This window comes from Danio rerio, chromosome 18 (genome assembly GCF_049306965.1).
Source record: "Danio rerio strain Tuebingen ecotype United States chromosome 18, GRCz12tu, whole genome shotgun sequence".
NCBI lineage: Eukaryota > Metazoa > Chordata > Actinopteri > Cypriniformes > Danionidae > Danio > Danio rerio.
The window spans coordinates 8,570,001-8,596,056 of record NC_133193.1 but is presented as its reverse complement, the minus strand read 5'-3'; the positions used below and the strand labels follow the sequence as shown (position 1 = coordinate 8,596,056).

Here is a 26,056-nt window from a genome sequence, read left to right as displayed (position 1 = left end):
CTTTGAGTAATATTTACAATTACAACAGATACTTTTACTCTACTTGCACTACATCTTTGAGCAAGTTATGGTACTTTTACTTCCACCACTGATTACCACCATCATATTTTTGGATTGACTTAATATTTAGTTTTTCCATTACCTTCAGCTCCTAGTTTTCACTATATTTGTGGAGCTATAAAAGAAATAGGCTATCTTTTGTAAGTATCTCTTCATTTGTTTTTATTTTATGTTCTCCGAGTAATTTCAGTGACTAAATCTTAACTTTAAATGACCAAAACAGATTATAGTTTCACAAGGATGCGTTAACTCTAAAATCATTATTATTGGGATTACAAAATAAATGTTAAAATACTGATCCAGTTATTTTTGTACTTGCTTTTAAGTCATTTGTAAATATTACTATTGATTAGAAGAGAAATGCTTAGAAAAAACAATTTCTTGTTCTGCCAAACTAATGTTACCATAAACTTGTCGGTCCCACTTTATATTAAGTGTCCCTAACTACTATGTACTTGCATCAAAAAAATAAATACAATGTACTTACTGTGTTTATAATGTATTTGAGAACACTTGTGGTGCTTTTGAGTTGGGATAGAGGTTGGGTTATGAACAGGTTTGGTGGCATGGGTAGGTTTAAGGGTAGGTTAAGGTGTAAGGGATGGTCAACGGTGTATTTACAAATGTAATTACAAAAGTAATTACAGATGTAATTACATACATGTATTTAATAAAGCATAAGTACACAGTAAATACACGTATTTACACAATAAGTACATTGTAACAAACTATTCATTCCTATGTAAGTATATATTAGTTAGGGCCACTTAATATAAAGTGGGATCCACTTGTCTTCTGATCTGCTGTTGCATTGGTTCCAAGTTCTGTCATAAATTATAAGATAGTTTGCAAAAAAAAAGAAGCCATGGTGAAGTATTATGGATTTTATTGCTTTGAAAAGATTTACTTCAAAGACTTTAGGACATTTAGGATTACTCGTGTGCAAAATGACTTATTAGTAATTATTTAAAAGTGAACAAACCAACCCATCGTGATCCGCAAACTCACCAGATGCGATGCAGGCAGTTCTGGATAATATATGCATTGTTGCATATGAATTAAGGAACAGCTTTGTAAAGTTCCTGGCAAACTAATCAATCTATTTAAAACATACCGCCTCTCTAAAAGCAAAGGGGGAAAAATGCTCATATTTCCATGACATAGCAGCACCTTTGTCTATGTGCTTGCCCTAAGGGTGGAAGCACTGCAGACAGTCTACATTTTGTTATATTATAATATATGTGATATATTTTCTAAATAATTAATATTAACTTGTAGCACAAACATAGTTTGTTTAAGCTGTCATTGAAAGATTGCTCCTATACATACGATATTATATTTTAAAGTATGCATCATGTCTGTCACCAAGCTCATTGTCCATTGACATTTCACTTTGAACACCTACCCATAAACATGCAAATGCACACAAACCACACATCAGACCTTACAGTGCAGCAGCTGCTGGCAACTAGGAAGAGATACACAGAGAAAACTGTAATTTTGCATGCATTATATTTCTCAGTTACAGCATGGAAGGAGATGCTCATGGGTGTTTCATATGTGTTATCTGTCTGGTAAGTGATATTTCATGTATTTCTTGTATTTTCAGTTTTATCCTCGTACCTGTAATGACATATTCTACAATACAACACAATTTACTATAGTAAAAATGGGTTTACTACTTTATTACAGATTGTCAGTTCACTATGGTTAATACCATTCTGCATTCATTAACAAAGAGTTGTAAATTATTTATATATATATATATATATATATATATATATATATATATATATATATATATATATATATATATATATATACACACACACAAAATAATACACTTTTTAGTATGGTTTAAGTCTATTTACTATAAATTACTGCAGTTGTAGACCTAGTACCAGGATTTGACTTGCTAGATGTTGAGTTAAAGCAATGCTCAGTTGGTACCAAGGGTCTCAAAGTGCCAAGAAAAAATAACCCACACTATTACGCCACTAACCTAAACATGTCGCTTACAACAAATTGTGACCTTGCCATATGAATCTCACAGCTGAATTTAAGGCTCGTCACACTAGTGACACTTTTAAATCTCATGTTGTAGCCTTAGTTCACTGACCTGACAGGAATGACTGTGGTGTTTTCTGCTGCTGTAGCTCTTCTGCTTCAAGTTTTAACATTTGCATTCAGGGATGCTCTTTCTGGTTGTAACAAGTGGTTGTTTGAGTTGCTATCGTAGGCAAATTGAGGTCTCGTGGTACCCCTGGTTAACAAGTACACTCAACTTGTTTAGTAATTTAGTTAATTGGATATATATATATATATATATATATATATATATATATATATATATATATATATATATATATATATATATATATATATTAGTAGCAGCTTTTCAGAAGAAAATGGACGAACTAGTTTGTTCTCATCAAAGGTAAAAGTATAGGTGGGTTAACCACAGGAACAAATATATATATATATATATAAATATATATATATATATATATATATATATATATATATATATATATATATATATATATATATATATGGTCTAAATCACTTGTCTTTCCTTTTCTGATTTCTACTTTGTACTTCATGAGATTATCTTGACCATGTCTATGCCTAATTCCCTTTAATTACTGCTGTGAATGGTTGAGTATTTGTGATTTATAAACAGTTGATTACATTATGTTCAAACTGATCACATCCAACTTCATTCATTATGCAGTTCTTCTGATAAATGAGATATAAAAGGATGTTTGCTTTGTCTTTTTATTAGGTTATGTTGACAACCCATGGAGAGATCGTACCAGAGTATTTAGCAGCCAATCAACAGGAAAACTTCATGGCTTACCAGAGAAACAGCAGCAACATTTGGCAGGTGTATGAATTCCATTAATATGTTATATTTAAACATGTCCCCAGTGAAGTGCTGGACATTTAATTGAAAATGGACTTTTGTACATTCATATGTTTGAATGGATGTATCATGCAAACAAATGATCCTAAACCTAATTCTGCAGTTACATTCAACCATCTGTGACTTCTTAAATTTTAGTACTCATTTACTACAAACATGTTTAATGTTGCTATAAAATAAAGTCCAACTGGTGTATTTTGGATTTGAAAATTGAATTTGTTATGTTTTTGTTATTGAATTTTAAATGAATTTGTGGTTAATCTCTGAAAGCTTTACTTATTTGCTTATTCGTTTTACATTTTGCCATTCAGAATAGCATAACTCCAGATGATTTCCTAATAAAGGTCTTTTCCAAGCCATTCAACAGCATAAGAAGAAAGAGAGACTGGTTGATTCCCCATGTCAGCATAGTAGAGAATGACAAAGGCCCATTCCCAAAGCAAGTAGTGAAGGTGTATCTGTTTTCTATGTCCTATTTCTTTGAATCCTGTTTTTTATGTGCTCATCACTGTCTTCTTTGCTCAGTCTAATCTTTGCTTGTATATTTTTGCTCCACAGATGAAATCCACCGCTGCTGATTCCATGACTATGATTTATGAAATCACAGGCACTGGAGCCAATGAGCCTCCCATCAATCTTTTCAAAGTGGGCAAATCTTCAGGCATATTGTGGGTCACCAAAGCCGTGGACAGAGAGGAAACTGAAGAATACACTGTGAGTGACCTGTGGTGTTTAAAGTGCCTGGATATCAAACATTCCATGATACAATTACATAGGTTGTGATTTCTTTAACTGTGAAAATTGGACTGAAGCAGTTTTAATTCAGAACTACATTGTTGAATTTAATATACACTGAAAAAATAACTCTTAATATTTACTTTAAAAATTAACAATTTTAAAAAGTAACAATTTGCACAAACAAATTTCAAGTACAATTAACTTGTCAATACCATGTTAAAATTACTTAACGTTTACCCTAACACTCATAAATTAAGTAAAAGTTAATTTATTAACATTAGTTTTGATGCTACACTACCTGACAAAAGTCTTGTTGTCGAGTTGTAAGAGCAACAAATAGTAACTTGACTTCTAATTGATCATTTGGAAAAGTGGCAGAAGGTCGATTTTCCACAGGAATCATCTGTGAAACTGCATCCCAATTATCACAAATACTTCAGAAGACCTACTGGAACCCACATGGACCCAGTCACCCAGGATTCTTACAGAAATCAGTCAAGTTTGGTAAAGGAAAAATCATGGTTTGGGGTTCCATTCAGAATGGGGGTGTTCATAAAACTTTGGATAGGCGACAAGACTTTTGTCAGGTAGTGTATATTTATTTTAATTAATTATTAATGTCAAGTTTTTGTTTTAGCAGAAGGAACATCGCTTTTATCAATATAAATAAATTTTATTAGTTACAAATTAATTCATTTGACGTAACTTAGTTTAATTAAGACACACATGTCCACTGACTTGAATGCATTATTTCACTTTATTTTAAGCAAATTGTGTGCAAATTTAAAATTTCATTTTTCTAACTATTTTTCTCAGTTCAGTCCAATGCCAAGCATGCTGGAAACTATGCATCATTTACTATATATCCATTATTAAAATGTGCTTAATATTACTAGTTTTGCAACGACTAGAATCTAATGTAATGTGTATTTATATAGCACATTTATTGTGTATGGCCACACACCCAAAGCGCTTTACAATCTTGAGGGGAGTCTCTCCACACCACCACCAGTGTGCAGCATCTACTTGGATGATGCGACGGCAGCCACAGGACAACGGCGCCAGTGCGCTCACCACACACCAGCTATTGGTGGAGTGGAGAGACAGTGATAGGCCAATTTAGTGGATGGTGATGATTGGGAGGCCATGATGGTTAAGGGCCGAGAGGGAAATTGGCCAGGATACCAGGGTTACACCCCTACTCTTTAAGAGAAGTGCCATGGGATTTTAAATGACCACAAAGAGTCAGGACCTCGGTTTAACGTCTCATCCGAAAGACACCACCCACTGACAGTATAGTGTCCCCTTCACTATACTGGGGCATTAGGACTTACACAGACCGCAGGTTGAGCACCCCCTGCTGGCCTCTATAACACCACTTCCAACAGCAACCTAGTTTTCCCATGTGGTCTTTCATCCAGGTACTGACCAGGCTCAGCCCTGCTTAGCTTCAGTGAGTAACCGGTCTTGGGCTGCAGGGTGATTTGGCTGTGGCGTATACAGAAAATATTCAAATATTACAAATAAATAAATATTATTTAACTCTTTATACTCATTTCATTTATTACATTAAGTAAATATTAAATATTCACTTAACATTCTAGTTATCTTTGACATTTTAATATTATAATTTAAAAATTACGATAATAAATTTATGAGATCTTACTACAGCTACAAGTCTTTTCGTTCAGTGTATGTTAAGCTGCTTTGACACTATGTACATTAGGGGTCTCATTGTGGGCCGGAGGGAGAAGGAGGGTGGGCTGTAAGTGGCCCGCGGACCGGCAGTTTGAGACCCCTGATCTACATTGTTAAAGCACTATAGAAATTAAGATTAATGAATGTTAAATATTGTGTATAATGTGTGTCTTTGTTCACTGGAGCAGCTCACAGTTCATGCCACATCAAACAATAGAGACTACACTGAAAAGCCTGTTCAACTCGTCATAAAAGTTCTGGACCAAAATGACAACAAACCCCGCTGTACCCAAAATCCTTATACAGGAGAAGTCCTAGAAAGAGCAAAACCAAGTAAGTAGTAAGGATATTAATATGCCCATCTTTGAAATGTCTAACATTAGCTAATCATTAGTTTGTTAAAACAGTGTTTCCCAACTCTGTTCCTGGAGGCACACCAACAGTACATATTTTGGATGTCTCCCTTATCTGACCCATTCATTTCAGGTTTTCGAGTCACTTTTAATGTTCTGTTTTGAACTTAATCTGAGTTGATTCAGGTGTGTTTGATTAGGAAGAGGTTAGGAATGTGTAATGTTGGGGTGCCTTCAGGAACAGGGTTGGGAAAAACACCCTCTTAGGGGCAAAAATACTGCTTTCAATGCTGTCCCATACAGATACACCTGTTATGCAAGTGACGGCAGAGGATTTGGACGACCCCACATCTTCAAACAGCATTGTGCGTTACAAACTGCTGAAACAGGAGCCCAACAGTGGAGTGTTTCACATTGACCAAACCACTGGAGTCATCAGTCTGGCATTGATGGGTATTCTGGATAGAGAGGTACTTAAACGTTCATGAGTTTGCACATGTGGTGAGAAATTTGATAAAGAAAAAAAAAATTAAGTATGGAAATTTGCATCTATACGTGTCCGAAATACAAAAACTTTGGGCTGCACAATATATCATTTCAGCATAGATATCACATGTTTTTATTATTTTTTATTTATTTATTTTTTGACAGATATTGCGATTTCGATTTGAATTGCGGTTTAATTTTGTAGTCAAGCTTCAGCTCAATGTTCTGTATCGTAGCTTCTTACTGCAAAAATGCAGGGAGTGTAAAAAAAAAACTGAAAAGATAATAAATAACTCCAACTTTTATTCAAATTTGTTTCTAAATAATCAGAAATTAAACACTACTTTTTCTCTGGAGCACACAGTAGTGAGTTACGGCGTTAGTTATTTCCTGGTGCCTTCGTTGTGTTTTTTTCATATGGCGTAACTGCTTCTAACAACTCTGAAATTGTACTTTGCTTACTACTAGATTGTCACTGGCAATACTTTTAGTTGACTTTTAGTTGACTTTAGCAAGACACTCCTCATATAGCTGCATGTGGTGCTTTTTTAGGTGCTGGTTGTTGTGTTTCCTCGTGTTGTGGCAACAATTCTGTGACAACTCTTACAAATTATCTGTTTTTATTCTGTGTCTGTGACTTTGCAACCAGAATATTCCCATTTTACCGACATGCTGTTTTTCTTTCTTCATATAAATTCGTCTATTAATGCTTCTGAAGCTGCAGACGCCATCATCCCACTTGTTCGCGCTCTCCTGTTTCTTTGTTTTATTGTGAGCTTTCCAGATAGTTTGGTCGTGCAATTCTTATTGGACAGAACAAAGGTTTCCTCACTCAATTGGCTAGTAAGATTTTCACGCTGCACGCATTTGCTCTAGGTGGGGGTAGATAAATAACATATATTTCATATCGCAGCCTTTTGCGATTTAAGCTAATCGCAACGTTTCAAATCATGATTGCGATTTGATTTTGATTAATCGCTCAGCCCCAATAGTTGCATCGCAAGACATGCAATGTTGAGTCTGAATTATAGTTGACCAGGAGCTACAGATTTGTATTCAATTATTAATATATATTTTTTTATTTATTTAACAGGGACAATGCTCGTTAATCAAAAGTAAAAACAAGCCAGAGTTTGCCACAAGGGCTAATTTTCATCTGTTGCCTTCTACCAGTTTTTCCAGTTTTGGGCTGCACATTATTGGAGTAATTTGATATTGCGATATTTAATTTTTCTGCGATTTAAATATTGCGATATAAATACAGTTTCACAAGATTGTATTTATACAGTACTGTATTTATTACTGTATTTATACAGAATTTATATGATTTATGCCAAATAAAACAATCATTTTATCATGTTTCTAGTCCATATAGAATTTTAAAAATGTACTTACCCCACTGGCAGATAATTTTGCTTGTTTTAAAGACATAATTTTGATTAACTTTGACTTATTTCTTGTAAAGGTGAAAGCAAAACAATATTTTTTTAACTTGCTCTAAGAATATTTTGATATTTGGTCTAAAAATGAGACAAAGCAAAGTAAGAAAACATTTTTTGCATTGTGATTCAATTTCTGAAGGTGAATACTATTAGAAAAAACATAAAATAGAGCCATTCAAACTCTCCTGCGAGACTGTATTCAGTATAATTATTAAATATAATAAGCTAAATATAAAAATTGCTCACATTTATAGGAGCTCATAATAATACTAAACATCTCAAGTTTAAAATAATATGGGAAAAATATTCAAATAAAAATATAAATATGCTATAACAAGTATTTATAAATGTAGAAATGCTCGTTGGATCAGTAATTATTACATTTAGTCATATAGCAGACACTTTTGTCCAAAGTGACTTACAATTGTGTAGGCATTTAGTGATTCAACAAGAAGAGGCACTACACACAAGTGCTTATTATACAAAGGAAATGTTAGTGATTAGAGAATTAGGTGCTAGAATAAGTGCTAGTCTTTTCTTTTTTAGAGAGAGAGAGAAAAGTTTTTCTACGGGTAGTTTGTCAAGCGCACTCACCTGTGTAAGGCACACTCAGTTTGGGGTTGTCCGTTAATGTGTGGTGAGGTGGGGTTGAGAAGAGGGGGTGCTTACATTAATATTAATAATAATAATAATATTAAGAAACATGGTTAATAATGTTGACTTTTTTTTTCTATTTCCTATTTTACAAATATTAAACATGCTCCATGAACTGTTTTTCTGAAAAGCTCACAGCATTTTAAAAATGTGTGACTATTTTCTACAATTTTTGTTACTTTTATTAGATGTTGTTTTGTATAATAACCCCAAATGTTTGAATAATGTTTGTCTATTTCATGATTGTTTCCTAGCCATCATCAGAACATGTCTTTCTTGTTTGCAACAGACTGATGCTGTATATAACCTGGCTGTTGAAGCAGCAGATATGGATGGTCACGGTCTTTCATCCACCTGCATGGTTGCCATCAAAATCACTGATAGCAATGATCATCGACCGCTGTTCAGCCAAGAATATGTGACTTCATTCTTTTGATTTTAAGCTTAAATTTCCAAACACTTCTGGTGCTGAGTAGCTAGTATAACATCTGTTGGCGTGTGTTTTGACAGTATGCTGAAACAGTGAAGGAAAATAAAGCTGGAGAAGTTGTTGCCAGGCTCACCGTCACTGATAAAGATGAGCCTCTTACTGTTAACGCCCTGTCGAAGTTTACCATCATCCAAGGCAATGATAGAGGGTTCTTCAACATCAGTACTGACCACAATGGGATGGACGGCATCATCACTACATTAAAAGTGTGTATACAGTTCACTCATATAACATATTCAAAAATACGTTATATGCCCCCTTTCAAAAAAATACTTGAAAGGTTAATTGCAATATGTAAATGTTCAAGATCAGAGATCAGACATATATATATATGTATGTATATATATATATATATATATATATATATATATATATATATATATATATATATATATGTGTGTGTGTATATATATATATATATATATATATATATATATATATATATATATATATATATATATATATATATATATATATATATAATGTATATATATAAAAGAAAAAATTATTAAAGGTCCCATGAAATTAAAATATATATTTTTTGGTATCAGTATTGTAAGTTTTTAAGATATTTATAAGCTAGTGCACTCCAAAACATTGATAAAATTAGTTTTTAGAAGATATAAAACTGATATAAACATGTAAAGCTTGTAGTGTCATCAAATCATAACCAATCAAATGCTCTCTAGTATCTGGCAAGCCCCGCCCCCATCAAAATAATTCTCATTTGCTTTTATTGTGATGCATTTGAGAGCAATGCTCTCACTGGCAGAGCTGTGATAAAATCAAAATGCTGTCGGCTGTCTATAGAAAAGGGGAGAAGCTTCTCTATGTCCCACGCTCTCTTCGCTTTTCGGTTGAGATTACATCGAACATCGAATAAAATTGAAGATTTCAAAGCACTTCATGGCCTTTAATCTAAACACAGCCGAAATCTGTCTGACAGTATACAGTGGGTAAATGGCTATATATGAATATAATCTAAGGTGTATATAACTGTGTGTCTGCGGGGTCTTAAAGTCTTAAAATGTCTTGAATTTCAAAAACAAAGTTAAATTCACTGAAATATAGTACTGTAGGTCTTAAATAATTTTATACCAGTTTTATTGTTCCTATAATTAAGTAAAACTACCCTATCGGACTGACACCCAATCACCAATAATCAATTTTAAAACATTTTTGTTTATATTTAAGTTTTTATTGCAAACTCACAACAGCTGTTAGACATTTTTACAGCAAATTCTCCAAATTAAATTCCTTAATCAGGGAAGAAAAACTAAAGCAACACATCCCTTTACTTGATCTTCCATTAATACAAATACTATTAACAGAAGTAACCGGACCATCAACACTTAAAATCCTTAGTGTTTAGCCCTGTATAAGTCTTAAATTTCACTTGTATTGGTCTTGAAAGGGTCTTAAAAAGTCTTTAATTTGACTTGAAGCAACCTGCAGAAACCCTGATATAACTAGTACAAGAGATTTACACAAATACTGTCAAATTAAAAAATAAAATACATTAAAAAAATGAAAAGCTTTACTGTGAACTGTAATGATATTCGAAATATGCATTTCCCTTACTATTTTATTGTAAATCAAATAGATATAGCCTTGGTGAACATAAGAAACTCAACAATTATTTTTAATTCATAGCTCTCCTGTGCAATATTTATTCATTTTCAAATATTTCTCAAGTGATATTAAACAAAGAAAGGAAATTTTCACGGTATGTCTGAAAATCAGTTTTCTTCTGGAGAAAGTCTTATTTGTTTTATTTCGGCTAGAATAAAAGCAGTTTTACATTTTTTAAATGTCAACATTATTAGCCCCTTAAGTAATATTTCTTTCGAATGTCTACAGAACAAACCGTAGTTATACAATGACTTGCCTAATTAACCTAGTTAAGCCTTTAAATGTAACTTTAACCTGAACACTAATATCTTAAAAAACATCTATTAAAATATTATTTACTGTCATCATGGCAAAGATGAAAGAAATCAGTTATTAGAAATGAGTTATTAAAACTATTATAATTAGAAATCGAAAAAAATCTTCTCTCAGTTAATCAGAAATTGGGGGAAAAATACAGGGGGGCTAATTATTCAGGAGGGCTAATAATTCTGACTTCAACTGTATGTAATATAATTTTTTCCGATAATAAAAATTCAGTTTGTTTATACATTTCAGGCTCTGGACTTTGAACAGGCCAACAGTTTCTCTCTGCTGATAATGGTAGAGAACGAGGCTCCTTTTGCGCTTCCTTTCCGCACCTCCACTGCTACCGTCACCATCACAGTCCTGGATGTAAATGAACCTCCAGTTTTTGATCTTCCAGAGAAACAGATCATAATTTATGAAGACCAATCTGTGGGCAGCATGATCTCCAAATATACAGCCACTGACCCAGACACTGATAGAGCACAGAAAATAAGGTGTTACATGCATACAGTTTGGTATTTAAAAAGTGCTACTAAGTAAACCTCCAAGCAAAAGCTTACTAATATTGTAAGAACCACTTTAAGTCATGTGTTATTGTATAATCTTTCATGTTTAAATATGTTCTAATGTCAGGTATAAGCTGAGAGGAGACATTGCAAACTGGCTGGAGATCACAGAAGACACTGGACACATCACAATCAGCAGTTCGCTGGACAGAGAAGCTAAGTTCATAAGAGATGGGCAGTACAAGGTCTTAGTACTCGCATTCGATGATGGTAATTTGAGTAAATATCTACAGTAGATGCTTAAAGATTTATGGATGGACTGGCACTTATGAAATTTAAACAGATTTTAAAACACTGGGCATAGTGCAACTAAATGACACGGCAAAAGCACAGAAACATGCCTCCTGTCATGGTTTTGTACGTAAACAAATATTAAACCTTTCTGAATCTGATATTCTCCAGCTTAATAAAATCACATTTTGAAGCTAACAAATCCTCAGCGATCCTGCAGGTGGGCCGAGAAATAGTTTAAAATTAACTCTCAATATTATACTATCAGTTTTGGATTTCATTATTAATATGCTATATTAAAATGATCAAAGTTATCTAATTAATTACTTCAAACTCGGCGCAAAACAGCCCCATGATCGCGTCTGCAACCAGTACACGTAAATCAAGTGAAAAGTGAAAGTCTCTCTTTGTGTATTTTTGTGGGAACTATTTAATTTATCCACATATTTATCCAAATTAATGTCCTGTGAGTGTTTTATAACCGACGTGTGACCATACAGGAGGATCTAGCGAGGCTCAATGGTGTTTCTGCCATAGAATGTTAAATAAACTTGCATACTGTATGAGCTTCAGACGTGCTCTGGCGGAGCTGTTCACTGTTCCTGTCAGCGATCTCCCAATAATATCCAGCTGCAAACCCAGCCGCCATCAGATTGATGCGTTTCAAAAGTTTTAGGGTTTAAGGATTTAAGTTTAAATGAGCATTTTATACAAACATTTAAAAGAAGAAAAAAAGTTGGCCCTGAAGTGAAAAAGGTTGAGAATCCCTGCAGAATAAAACTTTTTATTTTTAAATTTTTAAAAACTTTTTCAGCTGCTTTGACTTATCCAAATTGTAAATAATGGCAAAAATCTGTGCAAAAGTCAAGTTTTTGTTCCACTATTTAAAGCAGTTTGCTCAGAATCTGCAGTTCTAACTCTTATAGTGATTATTAAACTCAGAAAGCAAATAATAAACTTGTCTTTTTCTGAAATAACGTGTTCTTCATCACTAAAATTTTTAAGCAATGTCCCCCAATAAATTTGTCAACTTCAATCTGAATTTGACAGACATTTTCAATAAGGTTTACATCAGGAACCTGGGCATGCTATTTCATTATTTCTCCAATACCCTCAGGAAAGTTTAGTCTTTTGTTTAGTGTTATTTTGAAATTATTATTCATTCAATTGCTGAAAGCTTTGATTACTGTAGAGTGGGCTTTTCAAGTCCAAATTCTTAAGAGACTGTATGCCAATACAGTCCGCACTGTATTTGCTGAACGGTGTTTTAAACCAATGTTGGTGTTTTAAACGTTTAAAACGGTGTTTTAAACCAAACCTGCCCGGGTGTTTCAAGTATACCTAGTAAGACCTTGATTAGCTGGTTCAGGTATGTTTGATTAGGGTTGGAGCTAAAATCTGCAGGACACTGGACCTCCAGGAACAAGTTTGGTGATCCCTGCTCTACATGGTTCTGTCATCTTGTGCATCTGTCTTTTATAGATGACCAGCCTATTTGGGCTTGAATGTGTTGGAAAAGATGCAATAACGATTTGGAGTGACCATCTTTTGTTTCCACGGATAAAAATGATCATTGTTTGCCGTAAAATGGACAATCTAGCTGACATCTACTAAAAAATAGCCTACAGACTACAAATAACACTTTAATAGACAACAAATATCTCTTTTATTATTATTATTATTATTATATATATTATATATTATTATTATTTATTTGTAAATAATAATAATAATAACTGCAGAGTGGGCTTTTCAAGTCCAAATTCTTGAAAGACCGTATGCCAGAGATCGCACTGTATTCGTCGAACTGCGTTTTGAACCAATTAAGATCTTCTACATTGTCCTGTCATCTTGAACATTTGTCTATCATAGACGACCAGCCTTTTGGGGGGACTTGAATGTGTAATTAACATGGTAAAGATGCAATAAAGATTTTGAATGACCATCTTTGGATGGATCTACAGATAAAAAAGGCTCATATAATTTTCCTTAAAATTGACAACCTAGCTGAGTTCTACAGAAAAAAAAGAAACTCTTGAACAGCACAGTGGTGCTTAATAGCCAACAAATATCCCTGTTCTGATTATTTTTGTTAAATCAAAGTCTTTTTAATATTAATAAATAGGGTTTTTTTCCCTGTAGATGATGAACCGGCCACAGGCACAGGCACATTCATGATTAAGCTGTTGGATGTTAATGACAACCCTCCTGTTTTGGAGCAGCACAAAGTCCAGATGTGTTCAACAGAGCCAAAACCTGTCCGTCTGACCATCACAGATGCAGATGAGCCAGAAAACGGCCCACCGTTTACCACAGAGCTCCATGAAGAGTTTAAAAGCAACTGGACGATCTCCAGCGACTCCAACAGTAAGACTAGTTCAGCTAGCATTAGCAGTATTGTTCTGTTCTAGAACTGCTATTAATCTCTTCCTCTCCTCTTGTTTGTCAGGCAGTGTGTTGTTGAGTTCACTCAGACCCCTGGCTGTTGGTGAACACAGCCTGTGGTTGCGTCTGTCCGACTCTAAGCTGTTATTTCAGGACAGTTCCCTCATAGTGAATGTGTGTGACTGTAAAGGAGACGATGGTACCTGCTCCAGCCCTCGATATGCTGCTAGTATCAGCACTCCACTCATCTTCGTGTTTGTAGCTGTCTTTTGCCTTCTAGGTAATCAAAAAAACCTAAAGATTCCAATTTAAATAATGCTAATTATATATTTATTAACCTGAAATTGTAATTACTAGGGCTGCACTATTCTGGCTAAAATGAGAATCTTTTTTTTTTTTGCTTGAAATCAAGAACACGATTTTCTCTTGATTCTGTAGATGTAAAATACAGGTTAATATGAGCAGGCTAAATGGTTAAAATGCTTATTTTGTATAGACTTGGAAAGGTGAACTTGAACAGACTTTAAATATGTCCTGCTCATTAATGCACAGTAAAGTGATGACATCAGAATGCTACTATCCATAAAGTTTAATTACTATGTTTGAGACATATGCTTGCCATTTGTCATTGACAACATTATTAGACCTTTTTTCCACTGGTAAAATGGTACATTTGTTATCAGATTCCCTCTTGCATTTTATTTAACATAGTATAGGGTAGAGTACTTATATTGATCCCATAAACATTTATTTTCATTCACAACACTTGTGTTCACTGTAGAAGAAAAAAACATCAAATTCTTGCCGTAATTATAACTCTAAAATGCGATATGATCATTTAAGTGATGTGCGTGCTTTTGGTTTCACTTTTACTGCCGAGTGTGGTTTTGGTCATGCCTGCCGGGCCTTTTAGAAATAAAAACGGTAACACTTTACAATAAGGTTCATTAGTTAATGCATTTACTAACATTAAGTAATCATAAACAACACATGTACAGCATTTATTAATCATGATTGAACATTTACTAATGCATTATTAACATCCAAGTCCATGCTTGTTAACATTAGTTAATGCACCGTGAGTTAACATGAATTAACAATGAACAACTGCATTTTCATTAACTAACGTTTATCAACATGAATAAATCATGTAGTAAATGGATTGTTCATTGTTTGTTCATGTTAGTAAATGCATTAATTAACATTAACTAATGAACCTTATTGTAAAGTGTGACCATAAAAACACATGCAAATCATACTTTCTGTTCTGTGTAACAATCTGAGCATTACAACTTTATTACCTATTATTCACAGCCTATGCAGGTTCTGTTCACTAAAGTAGCCGTCATTGGCTGGCATGCACGGTAACAGTAACAGTGCGTCAGCTCATGTGTGACTTCATGGCTGCGAATACGTCATTACATTAAGAGAGAAATTACATTTTTAGGTGAATTATACCTTATAAATTGTAACGACGGGGGGAGTGACAGAAACAACTCGAGGTAAGATCCACAATGCAGGTTTATTCAGCGTCAGGCAAGCAATGAACAAACAGGTGCAAACAGGTATTTTCAGGCAGTCCAGAATCGTAGTCAGTATAACAGGCAACAGGTCGTAAGGCAGGCGGCTAAACAGGATAACAGGGAATACAAGGCTAAACACGGATAAACAAGACAGGGAGAAACGCGTTGTAATGTCACTTATAGTTAACAAGACTCGGCCACCTGGATGGGTGAATGAGTGGCTTATGAAGGGTGTGTATCAGTCTCTGACAAGGTTCAGCTGGTGAGAGTGTAATCAATCTTGATGAGTGATCAGATGTGAGTGTGACCGGAAAGCATGTTTGTCTATGTAGTCCAGAGGAAGGCGGAAGAGTAGTCCATAGTGTTTGTGTGAGAACCAGCGATCTCTGGAGAGCGATCGCTGGTTATGTGACATAAATACAGTATGTCACACTTTTAACACCATTTGGAGGTGTCTATGTTGCTGAGCAACACATATAAAACAATGTGAAGACTCGTGCAACTGCTTTTATGCTTCTCTCCTGACCTTGAAAATATAATTGGCTGAATCGTAGAAAAGCAGAATTAAGGTCGCGTGTAGGGTCGAATCGAGCAAAACCCTTTCTAAGTTTTTGTTTCAAACTGTTATATTTGATTTATCAAAATCACACAAGTGGCAATTTCACATAGGTCTTATCTATAGCAAAGTGGTCACATCCATAACAAAGATTTTCCCCTTATAAATGTAAAATGAAATGAAATCATTCATGTTTGTTTTATAGACAGCCAACTATTATCATTTTGATTAGCAATGTTTATTTTGGGTAGTGCAGTTTAATTCATAGAATTATGTCATATTTTGTTTGGTCACATCCATAACGCATGTTTGTTTCCCTCATTTAAAATCTAAAATATGTTGACAGATAGATATTTTTCTGATCCCATAACTCTGTGGGTAGTCGTTTTGGAAAATATAAACAGATGTCTCAATATAATGTTACCATATATGTTGTCTTTCAGATGAAACATTATTTCTAAAGGATTATGTGACACAAGAGTAAACAATTTTTTTACAGAATTAATAGAAAATGTAAAATTTTTCAGTGGCTTTGGAATATTTTGATGCTGCCTAGTCAAATAAAAGTATTTATAAATAAAATCATTTAAATATATTAACTTCTGAGCACAATTTTAGAAATTCAGTATGTTACATTCCATTGTGTTTTGAATGTATTATTGTGTTTTGGTTTTTCTCTCTCTCTCTCCCCGTTCCTGCAACCTGTTTCTTAGCTAAGTGTGGAGGAGAGGAAGTTGATTGCTTGCACCTGCTACTCGTTGCCCGGCAAGCTTAAAAGCCTGCCAGTTGCAAGCCACATTGAAGCTTGCTTCCAGAGTGTGGTCTCTCTCCTGCCTGGTTGATCTATTGTGAAAAACTATTGGTGCTGTTGTGTTTAACTTGTTGAAGTTAAAATCTGTTGTTAAAGCCTCTGAAGCCATTTGAGCTCTGTTTATGAAAACTAACTTTGTGTTTGGAAGCCGTAGGGAGGTGGGTGCCATTTTATTTCTGAAACCCTTTTTCTCTTGTTTATGTTTAGTTAGGGAGTTAGTGTACATTTCTGTTGTTGATTTATTTTACTTTGTCAGTTTAGACAGTTTTACTCCCTAACTAGCTAGAGTGTACTTTTGTTTGTTGTTTTGGCCTTTCCCCCTCCTGAAGTCTATTTTTGCTTCCCAGTTTTGTTTTACTATTGTACATTTGTTAATAAATTATTTAACTTGAATTTGGTGTGTTGTCGTGAAGGCAGGGGACTGACCCACACTCACCCCAACCAACATTTTTAAAACTTTTCACTGTTACTCCCGCTCCTAGACACTTACCATCAGGGACGTAACAGTGAAAATTGGGGGCTCGTCCATTGGATTTGAACAAAGTTAAACGTTACCTTTTCAAATTTGACTTTGAGAATTTTGTATTCTACAATTTGAATTTTGGGGAAGTTTTGTAACTTATTAGTGATTTTTCTTAGTCTAATTGTAGTTGTGGCTGTTTTCTTTTTTTTGGAAAGGGGCAGATAGGTTGTACTTTGTAAAATGGAGTTTGATTTGATTGAGTTTAGTCTTGCTCCCACTGTAGAAGTTTTCAATCGTTGTCGTAAGAAGGATTTGCTGTTAATTGCTGAGTTCTTTAAAATCTCTGTGTCTAGGGATGTTACTAAAGCAGTTTTAAAAGATGAGCTATATACTGAGTTGGTTAATTCTGGTATCCTACCAGTTGAGTCAAAAACTGATGGGCTAGAGGAGCAGGAATTAGTTGAAATAGCTGAAACTAATGTTGACGCTGTTCCTATTGGTATTGAGCCAATTATGGATCCTTTATTGGAGATAAAGCTAAAGGAGCTTGAGTTAGCCATTAAACAACAAGAGCATGAAACTGAACTTGTTCATCTTCGTGTGATTGAAGTACAAGCTGATAGAGACATTAAGCTGAAGACTTTGTCACTTGAGGCAGAAGCTCTACGCTATAAGCCTGTGTCAGCTCCAAGTTCAAGACCTTCCTCACCTCTGACTGCTCTTCCTGCACAGAGTAGCACTGTTAATTTAAACAAGCCTGTGTCAGCTCCAAGTTCCAGACCTTCCTCACCCCTGACTGCTGTTCCTGCACAGAGTAGTACTGTTAATTTTGGCTCTCCCAATGATGCTCGGGTTAACTTTGATGTGGCAAAGTATATTAAATTAGTACCCCCCTTTCGAGAAGCAGAGGTAGATGCATATTTCACTGCATTTGAGCGGATTGCTGAAAAACTTGGTTGGCCCAAGGACATGTGGGGTTTACTACTCCAGTGTAACTTTGTGGGTAAAGCTCAGGAAGTATGTGCTGCACTTCCAATAGATCAGTCCTTGGATTATGATGTTGTAAAAGCTGCTGTTTTACGTGCATATGAACTTGTGCCTGAAGCATATCGCCAGCGCTTTCGAGGTACAACGAAAACAGCCAAACATACCTTTGTTGAGTTTGCACGGGAAAAGAGAACCCTTTTTGAGAAATGGTGTCTGGCCAGTAAGGTTAACTCTCTCGATCAACTGCAGGAACTCATCTTGCTTGAAGAGTTTAAAAATTGTCTTCCTGAGAACATTGTGATACACCTAAATGAGCAAAAGATAAATTCCCTCTCTGAAGCTGCAGTATTAGCAGATGAGTTTGCATTAACCCATAGGTCAGTATTTTCAAGTACTCGTCAATTCAGGCATCGAGGTTTTGCAAATGAACAGGTAAAGGCAATCTCACCCGTTCTTTCATCTGAGAAGTCAGAGAAAGTAAAACCCATGCTGGATAATTCAAGCCGAAAGCGTGTTTGTTTTTACTGCCTAGATTCTAGTCACATAATATCTGACTGTAAAGCATGGAAACAGAAGTCTGCTTCTACAAAGTCAAAGAGTGTAGCTTTTGCTCAAGCTGGTTCTGTATCTGACCCCTCATTTCAACCACTCCAGGATTCTGGATATAAACCTTTCCTGATAACTGGCTCTGTGTCTCTTTCAGCTGACTCACCAGGCCAAACAGTATCCATCCTGAGGGATACGGGAGCTGCTCAGTCTTTCATTTTAGCTGGAGTGTTACCTTTCTCTGACAAAACATACACTGGCACAGATGTACTAGTCAGAGGAATAGAACTGAGCTGTATTAAAGTACCCTTGCATACTGTCTTTTTAAAATCAGATCTGGTCACAGGCCAAGCTCAAATTGCAGTACGGAGTGAACTGCCGGTGGAGGGCGTAAGCATCATCCTTGGAAATGACCTGGCTGGAGGTAAAGTTTTTCCTTGTCCTATTGTGTTGGATAACCCTGAGGTGACTGTACAGCCAGATGTTGTTGCTGCTCATTTCCCTGCTGTTTTTCCTGCCTGTGCTGTTACTAGAGCACAATCTCGAAAGTTGGACGATGTTGTGAACCTCAGTGACTCCTTTATGAATCCTGTGTCTGGCATGTCTGAGTGTACACTCTTCATTAACCCTGAGATTTCTTCCCCTTGTGAAAGGAGTGATTCTGATTCAGCTGCAACTCTTTTAAAAGTTGGAAAGGAGGACCTTGCTGCTGCTCAGAAAGCTGATCCTTCCCTATTGTTGTCTCTGGATGCTTCTGTCAGCTTTGAAAAAGTTAAAAATCTGAGTGGTCCAGTTACTTACTACTGGGAGGATGGTATACTCATGCGACGATGGAAACCACAAGTAAATGGAGATGTGTTAGCTGTACATCAAGTTGTGTTACCTTCTGCTTACCGTCCCCAGGTCCTAAAGCTGGCGCATGAGCATCCTTTGGCTGGTCACCTTGGTATCACTAAGACTTACAAGAGAATCTTGAAATACTTCTTCTGGCCTGGATTGAAAAACAGTGTTGTGAGTTATTGCAGAGCTTGCCATGACTGTCAACTCTCTGGTAAGCCTAATCAGACTGTTCCCACTGCCCCTCTTCAACCTATACCAGTTATAAATGAACCATTTGAACGCTTGATCTTGGACTGTGTTGGGCCCCTTCCAAAATCAAAATCTGGTCATCAGTACATACTAACTTTAATGTGTGCTGCTACAAGATTTCCAGAAGCGTTTCCACTGCGATCTCTGCAAGCTAGTGTAATAGTCAAAGAGATTATCAAATTCTGCTCCACATTTGGCCTTCCAAAGGTCATCCAAACTGATCAAGGTTCTAACTTTACATCAAAGCTGTTTGCACAGGTTTTAAAGGAGTTGGGAGTGTCTCATCAGATGTCAAGCGCCTACCACCCAGAATCGCAGGGGGCGCTAGAACGGTTCCATCAGACTCTCAAGACCATGCTCCGGACATTTTGTGTGAGTACTGGAAAAGACTGGGTGGAAGGTCTGCCTTTGCTATTGTTTGCTGTCCGAGAAACGGTCCAAGAATCATTAGGATTCAGCCCATCTGAACTTGTTTTTGGCCACACTGTTCGTGGACCCCTAAAACTCCTCCAGGAACAACTGCTGTCTAAAGAAACATCTGCCGTCAACCTGTTGGACTATGTCAGTAACTTCCGTGAACGACTGCATAGTGCCTGTGACATTGCTAAGGCCCATATTGTGTGTGTCCAGTTGAAGATGAAGTCAAGATTTGATAAGAAATCAGTTAAACGCAGTTTTCAGCCTGGTGATCAAGTGCTTGTTCTACTCCCTGTTCCATCCTCTGCACTCCATGCTAGATTCGCTGGCCCCTATTGCATTGAAAAGAAGTTGAGTGAGACAAATTATGTAATTTCTACTCCTGACCGCAGAAGAAAAAGCAGAGTTTGTCACATAAATATGTTAAAGTCTTATGTGAGTGAAAATAAGACACAAGATTCAGCAGCCAATGAAGTTGAGGCAGCCCGACCTGTTGAGGTGAAGACTGTTGTTCTCAGTTCTATTGTGGATGGTTCTGATGAAGATGAAGTGATACCTGCACACTTTCAAAATTCTACGATATTAAGTCAGCTTGATAACTACCTTGCATACTTGCCTGAAGATCAGAAGCAATCTCTTGCCCAATTGTTTAATAAATATCCCATGCTTTTCTCTGATGTCCCTGGCAGAACCTCTATGATCACACATGACATGGATGTAGGAAACTCTCCTCCCATCAAACAACACCCTTACCGTGTAAATCCTCATAAGCGAGAGATAATGAAGCAGGAAGTTGAATATCTCCTCCAACATGGTCTTGCCACACCAAGCCAGAGCCCTTGGAGCTCCCCATGTTTGTTAGTGCCCAAGCAAGATTCAACCTTCCGTTTCTGCACTGACTACCGCAAAGTAAATAGTGTGACCAAGCCTGATTCCTTTCCTTTGCCCGGAATGGAAGATTGTGTGGACAGAATAGGTAGTGCCCATTTCATTACAAAACTTGATCTTCTAAAAGGATATTATCAAGTGCCACTAAGTCACCGTGCATCTGAGATTTCAGCCTTTGTGACCCCTGATAACCTGCTGCAGTACTCTGTAATGGCCTTCGGGATGCGCAATGCTCCTGCAACCTTCCAAAGGTTAATGCAAAAAGTGTTGTCAGGAATCCCTAACTGTGAAGCTTACCTAGATGATGTAGTGGTTTACACTCACAGTTGGGAAGAACATCTGAGTATTCTTGATGAAGTCTTCAAACAACTGACTAGGGCTTCTCTAACACTTAACCTTAAGAAGTGTGAGTTTGCCAAAGCAGTAGTAACTTACCTAGGTAAAAAGGTAGGTCAGGGTCAAGTGAAGCCTGTTGAGGCGAAAGTTGAAGCTATTTTGAAGTTTCCCATTCCCTGCAACAAAAGAGAGCTGAGACGTTTCCTTGGAATGGTGGGTTACTATAGGAGCTTCTGTCAAAACTTTGCTACCATAGTAACCCCTTTAACAGACTTGCTCAGCACTGCCCGAAAGTTTGTATGGTCCCCTGAATGTGACTCTGCCTTTAAAGCCGCCAAAGACCTCTTAAGTAGTGCACCTGTACTCTCTGCCCCTTGTTTTGACCTTCCATTCCTACTGCAAGTAGATGCCAGTTCCTCAGGTGCTGGAGCTGTGTTACTGCAAGATGTTAATGGTGTAGAACATCCAGTATCTTTCTTTTCAAAAAAATTTACCAGTGCCCAGCAAAAGTACAGTACGATTGAGAAGGAGGCCTTAGCCCTGGTGTTGGCTTTGCAACACTTTGAAGTGTACCTTGGAGGTAGTAGTTGTGTCACTGTGTATACAGACCACAATCCCCTTGTCTTTTTGCACAGAATGAGAAATTCAAATCAGCGTCTAATGAGGTGGTCCCTTATTATTCAGGAATTTAACTTGACTATCCAGTACCGTAAAGGTTCTGAAAATGTCGTAGCTGATGCCCTTTCGAGAATTTCCCATGCTGTAGAGTAGAAAGGAAAAGAAAAATGAGAATTTGGTTTGTATAGTTTTTTTTTTTTTTCAAGATTGGTTAACTTGAAAACTTATGGGTGGGGGTGTTACATTCCATTGTGTTTTGAATGTATTATTGTGTTTTGGTTTTTCTCTCTCTCTCTCCCCGTTCCTGCAACCTGTTTCTTAGCTAAGTGTGGAGGAGAGGAAGTTGATTGCTTGCACCTGCTACTCGTTGCCCGGCAAGCTTAAAAGCCTGCCAGTTGCAAGCCACATTGAAGCTTGCTTCCAGAGTGTGGTCTCTCTCCTGCCTGGTTGATCTATTGTGAAAAACTATTGGTGCTGTTGTGTTTAACTTGTTGAAGTTAAAATCTGTTGTTAAAGCCTCTGAAGCCATTTGAGCTCTGTTTATGAAAACTAACTTTGTGTTTGGAAGCCGTAGGGAGGTGGGTGCCATTTTATTTCTGAAACCCTTTTTCTCTTGTTTATGTTTAGTTAGGGAGTTAGTGTACATTTCTGTTGTTGATTTATTTTACTTTGTCAGTTTAGACAGTTTTACTCCCTAACTAGCTAGAGTGTACTTTTGTTTGTTGTTTTGGCCTTTCCCCCTCCTGAAGTCTATTTTTGCTTCCCAGTTTTGTTTTACTATTGTACATTTGTTAATAAATTATTTAACTTGAATTTGGTGTGTTGTCGTGAAGGCAGGGGACTGACCCACACTCACCCCAACCAACATTTTTAAAACTTTTCACTGTTACTCCCGCTCCTAGACACTTACCATCAGGGACGTAACAAGTAAAAATAATTTCCTATAATTCTAAATATATATATATACATTATGTGTGTGTTTGATGCATTTCTGGGAATAGTTTTTTTATTGTATTTTTTTTTTTTAGTGCTGATAGTGTTGCTGCTTTTTCTGAAGAGAAGGTGTGGCAGAAAATTTCAACAGTTCACCAAGAATGAAGAAGACCGGGATAATATTATCTGTTATAATGAGGAAGGAGGTGGCGAACAAGACCAGGTGCACATTATCTTACTTGCAGCATATTTTTTTAATGAAGCAGTTTACCATTACTTCCTACTGTGTGCTCTGTATGTTACAGGACTTTGATATAATGCTGTTGTGTGGCGGACCAGAGGTTTTCTATAGAGATATTGCTCCGACAGTCTTACCTACTGTCGTCTATAGGCAACTTCCAGAGGAGGATGAAGACATGGAAAACTTCATCTATGAGGTTTGTGCATAGTAAGAGTGTAAACCATCTGGTCAAAAGTTTGGGATCAGATTGAAAAAAAATAAGATTCAGAATACAGTAAAAATGGATTAACTGTGAAATGTTGTCTCAATTTAATTTCAGATACTTTATTCCATGTAATTTACATTTATTCCTGTTCAGTTCTGACGTTTTAGCATAATGACTCCAGTTGCGTCACATTATTAAAATACAGATTTGCTGTTTTATTATGATCAGTGGTGTAGTCCTTGCTATACGCATGTATACTCAGTATGCCTACTTTTTTTCCACAGGCTGTTTGGGTATTACGACTTTTGAGGTTCATACCCTCAGTATGCTCGCTTGTTTTGGTGATTAGACTTCCCTAATTTTTGTGTATTGAGTTTGAGTACTTGAGTTTTTTAAAGATCACAACAAATCAGCTGAATGATGTCTCGCTGAAACGTTCAAGTAAATTTATAAAACAGCATGGTCGTCGCTTTAGCCCTCCTATATTTCCATTCATCCCCCCCCAAAACTTTTTGCGATTACTTTTGCGATTATATTTCTTTTTAAAATAGATAGTTCACTCAAAAAAAAAAACAATTGTTATTCAAACCGGTTTGTCTTTTTTGTTCTGTTGAACCCAAAAGAAGATATTGTGAAGAAAGCTGGACACCTGTAACCATTGACTTCCATAGTATTTGCTTTTTCTTCTGGGGAAGTCAATAACTACAGGAAACTGATGTTTAGTATATCAAATGAATCAAAGACACATTGACTTTCATCGTTTTTTTGCCTACTTTTAACATTTGGATTGGGTGAGTAATATTACACCACCTTTTTATTTTAGGACTACACCATTGATTATGATCAGTTATCATCATCAGTGATGGATGTTTTTTTCAGGAAAGAGTAATCAAACAAATTACTTATTCCCCCGTTATAATGCCATTACCATTACTGACAATGAAATATGTGTTAATTAAGAACACTGAAGTGGTTTTCATGTGAGCAGCGTCCCTCTCAGACCATAGGACCTTTCTTTCTCTGGGTGGATATGTGTGTTTGAGGCTGGGGCGGGACAAAAAACCAACCAGTGATGGTGATTACTATTTCTTAATGTGGTGTAACTAAGAATGTGATCATTGGCCTAGATAGAATTCATTTCCATCGTTTGCCATTCAGAAGTAGTGCGGGCGTTCACGGAGATATGGCCAGTGGTCAGATATAGCCATTGTCTTTTACTTAATTACCTTTTACATATTAGTGTTATTTGCACTAAAGTGTATATTTTTATTATTATTATTTATTTTTGGTATATTTTATTCAGAGCAATTTTTGTTAAACTATTAAATTTTGTTGGCACTGCAACAATGGAAAAGGAACCAAATCACATTCAGGAGCACATCCACAATGAAATGCCTGTGTAAAACTGGTCTCTGTGCGTCTGTAGAATCTGTGCACAGCCGATGATGAGCACTATGTGGCGCCGTTTGACTCTGTGCTGGTGTTTGCTCATGAGGGCGAGGGCTCTAAAGCTGGATCTCTCAGCTCCATACAGTCGTCCATCAGTGACGGGGGTCTGGAATTCCAGGATCTGCACAGCTGGGGACCTCCGTTCAGGAGACTTGCTGATCTGTATGCAGAAAGACAAGATGAGTGAAATATGCTGCGATCACACTCTAAAGCATTTTAATGTGTTCTTTGCTTTTAAAAGTTGTAAGGAATTTTTACATTCTATAAATGCAGAAATGATGTCTTTAGCCTGCATTCACTGGAGGGAAAAAGTCATCAGCATTATAATATTTTTATTTTAAGAAATGTTATCTGACCTTTTATAAAATAAAATGTATATAAAAAAATCTACTCGAGTAACCTTTTCTCGTAAATTCAGAGAAACTGAGAATTTCCAAGTTGTTTTTCATAACTGCGTTTACCGAAAAATAATACATATTATGCTGAGATAAATTTTGAGTTATTGAATTGATTTGGTAGTAATGTGTTTACACAGTAGCTAGAATAGCATTACTTATGTATTAAATGTGTATGTACTTAAGTATTTATGTCCTTTTTTTTTTTGTTTGATATGTGTTTGTCAAATATCCCATGTGCTATTTAATGTGCTAAACTATGCATAAAATATATGAAATATCCTGTAAAATAAATATGTGTGTTATCATATTTAAAGGGTATTATTTACAGGAACTTGTTTTAAAATGTTAAGTGTTGATAGTAGAATTGCTAATAGAACTGAATTGTGTGCTTCCTAGACATTGATATTTTGAGACCTTATAAATAAATAAAAATTTGATATACATAAGTGTGTTTTTTATTTTAATTCTAAAAATATAGACTTTATAAAGATTGCATTGAAAACACCACAATTTCTAACAACAAATATATAATGACACTGCAAGACCTTTGACCAGTTCCTGACAAATCACAGATCAGGACTCTCCCACTTGGGTGTGCTTTAAGGACAAGAACTTTGACCCTGCATTTC

General features: G+C 36.0%; 2 protein-coding genes across 2 annotated transcripts in view; both read left to right on the top strand.

Moving 5' to 3' along the window:
* Positions 1–26,056, top strand: part of LOC101882393 (uncharacterized) — a 771,022-nt gene that overhangs the window by 209,450 nt on the left and 535,516 nt on the right. The window lies entirely within an intron of this gene.
* Positions 1,510–26,056, top strand: part of si:dkey-30c15.12 — a 24,663-nt gene continuing 116 nt past the window's right edge. Inside the window, exons 1-15 of the mRNA NM_001365856.1 lie at positions 1,510–1,634; positions 2,846–2,947; positions 3,298–3,438; positions 3,545–3,700; positions 5,611–5,755; positions 6,079–6,245; positions 8,647–8,775; positions 8,868–9,053; positions 11,035–11,279; positions 11,419–11,561; positions 13,725–13,949; positions 14,032–14,247; positions 23,230–23,357; positions 23,440–23,571; positions 25,007–26,056. The exon at positions 25,007–26,056 is cut by the window's right edge and continues 116 nt beyond it. Coding sequence (NP_001352785.1) covers positions 1,590–1,634; positions 2,846–2,947; positions 3,298–3,438; positions 3,545–3,700; positions 5,611–5,755; positions 6,079–6,245; positions 8,647–8,775; positions 8,868–9,053; positions 11,035–11,279; positions 11,419–11,561; positions 13,725–13,949; positions 14,032–14,247; positions 23,230–23,357; positions 23,440–23,571; positions 25,007–25,216 — 2,370 coding nt within the window. The 5' untranslated portion in view covers positions 1,510–1,589 and the 3' untranslated portion in view covers positions 25,217–26,056. The remainder of the gene's footprint in view (positions 1,635–2,845; positions 2,948–3,297; positions 3,439–3,544; positions 3,701–5,610; positions 5,756–6,078; positions 6,246–8,646; positions 8,776–8,867; positions 9,054–11,034; positions 11,280–11,418; positions 11,562–13,724; positions 13,950–14,031; positions 14,248–23,229; positions 23,358–23,439; positions 23,572–25,006) is intronic.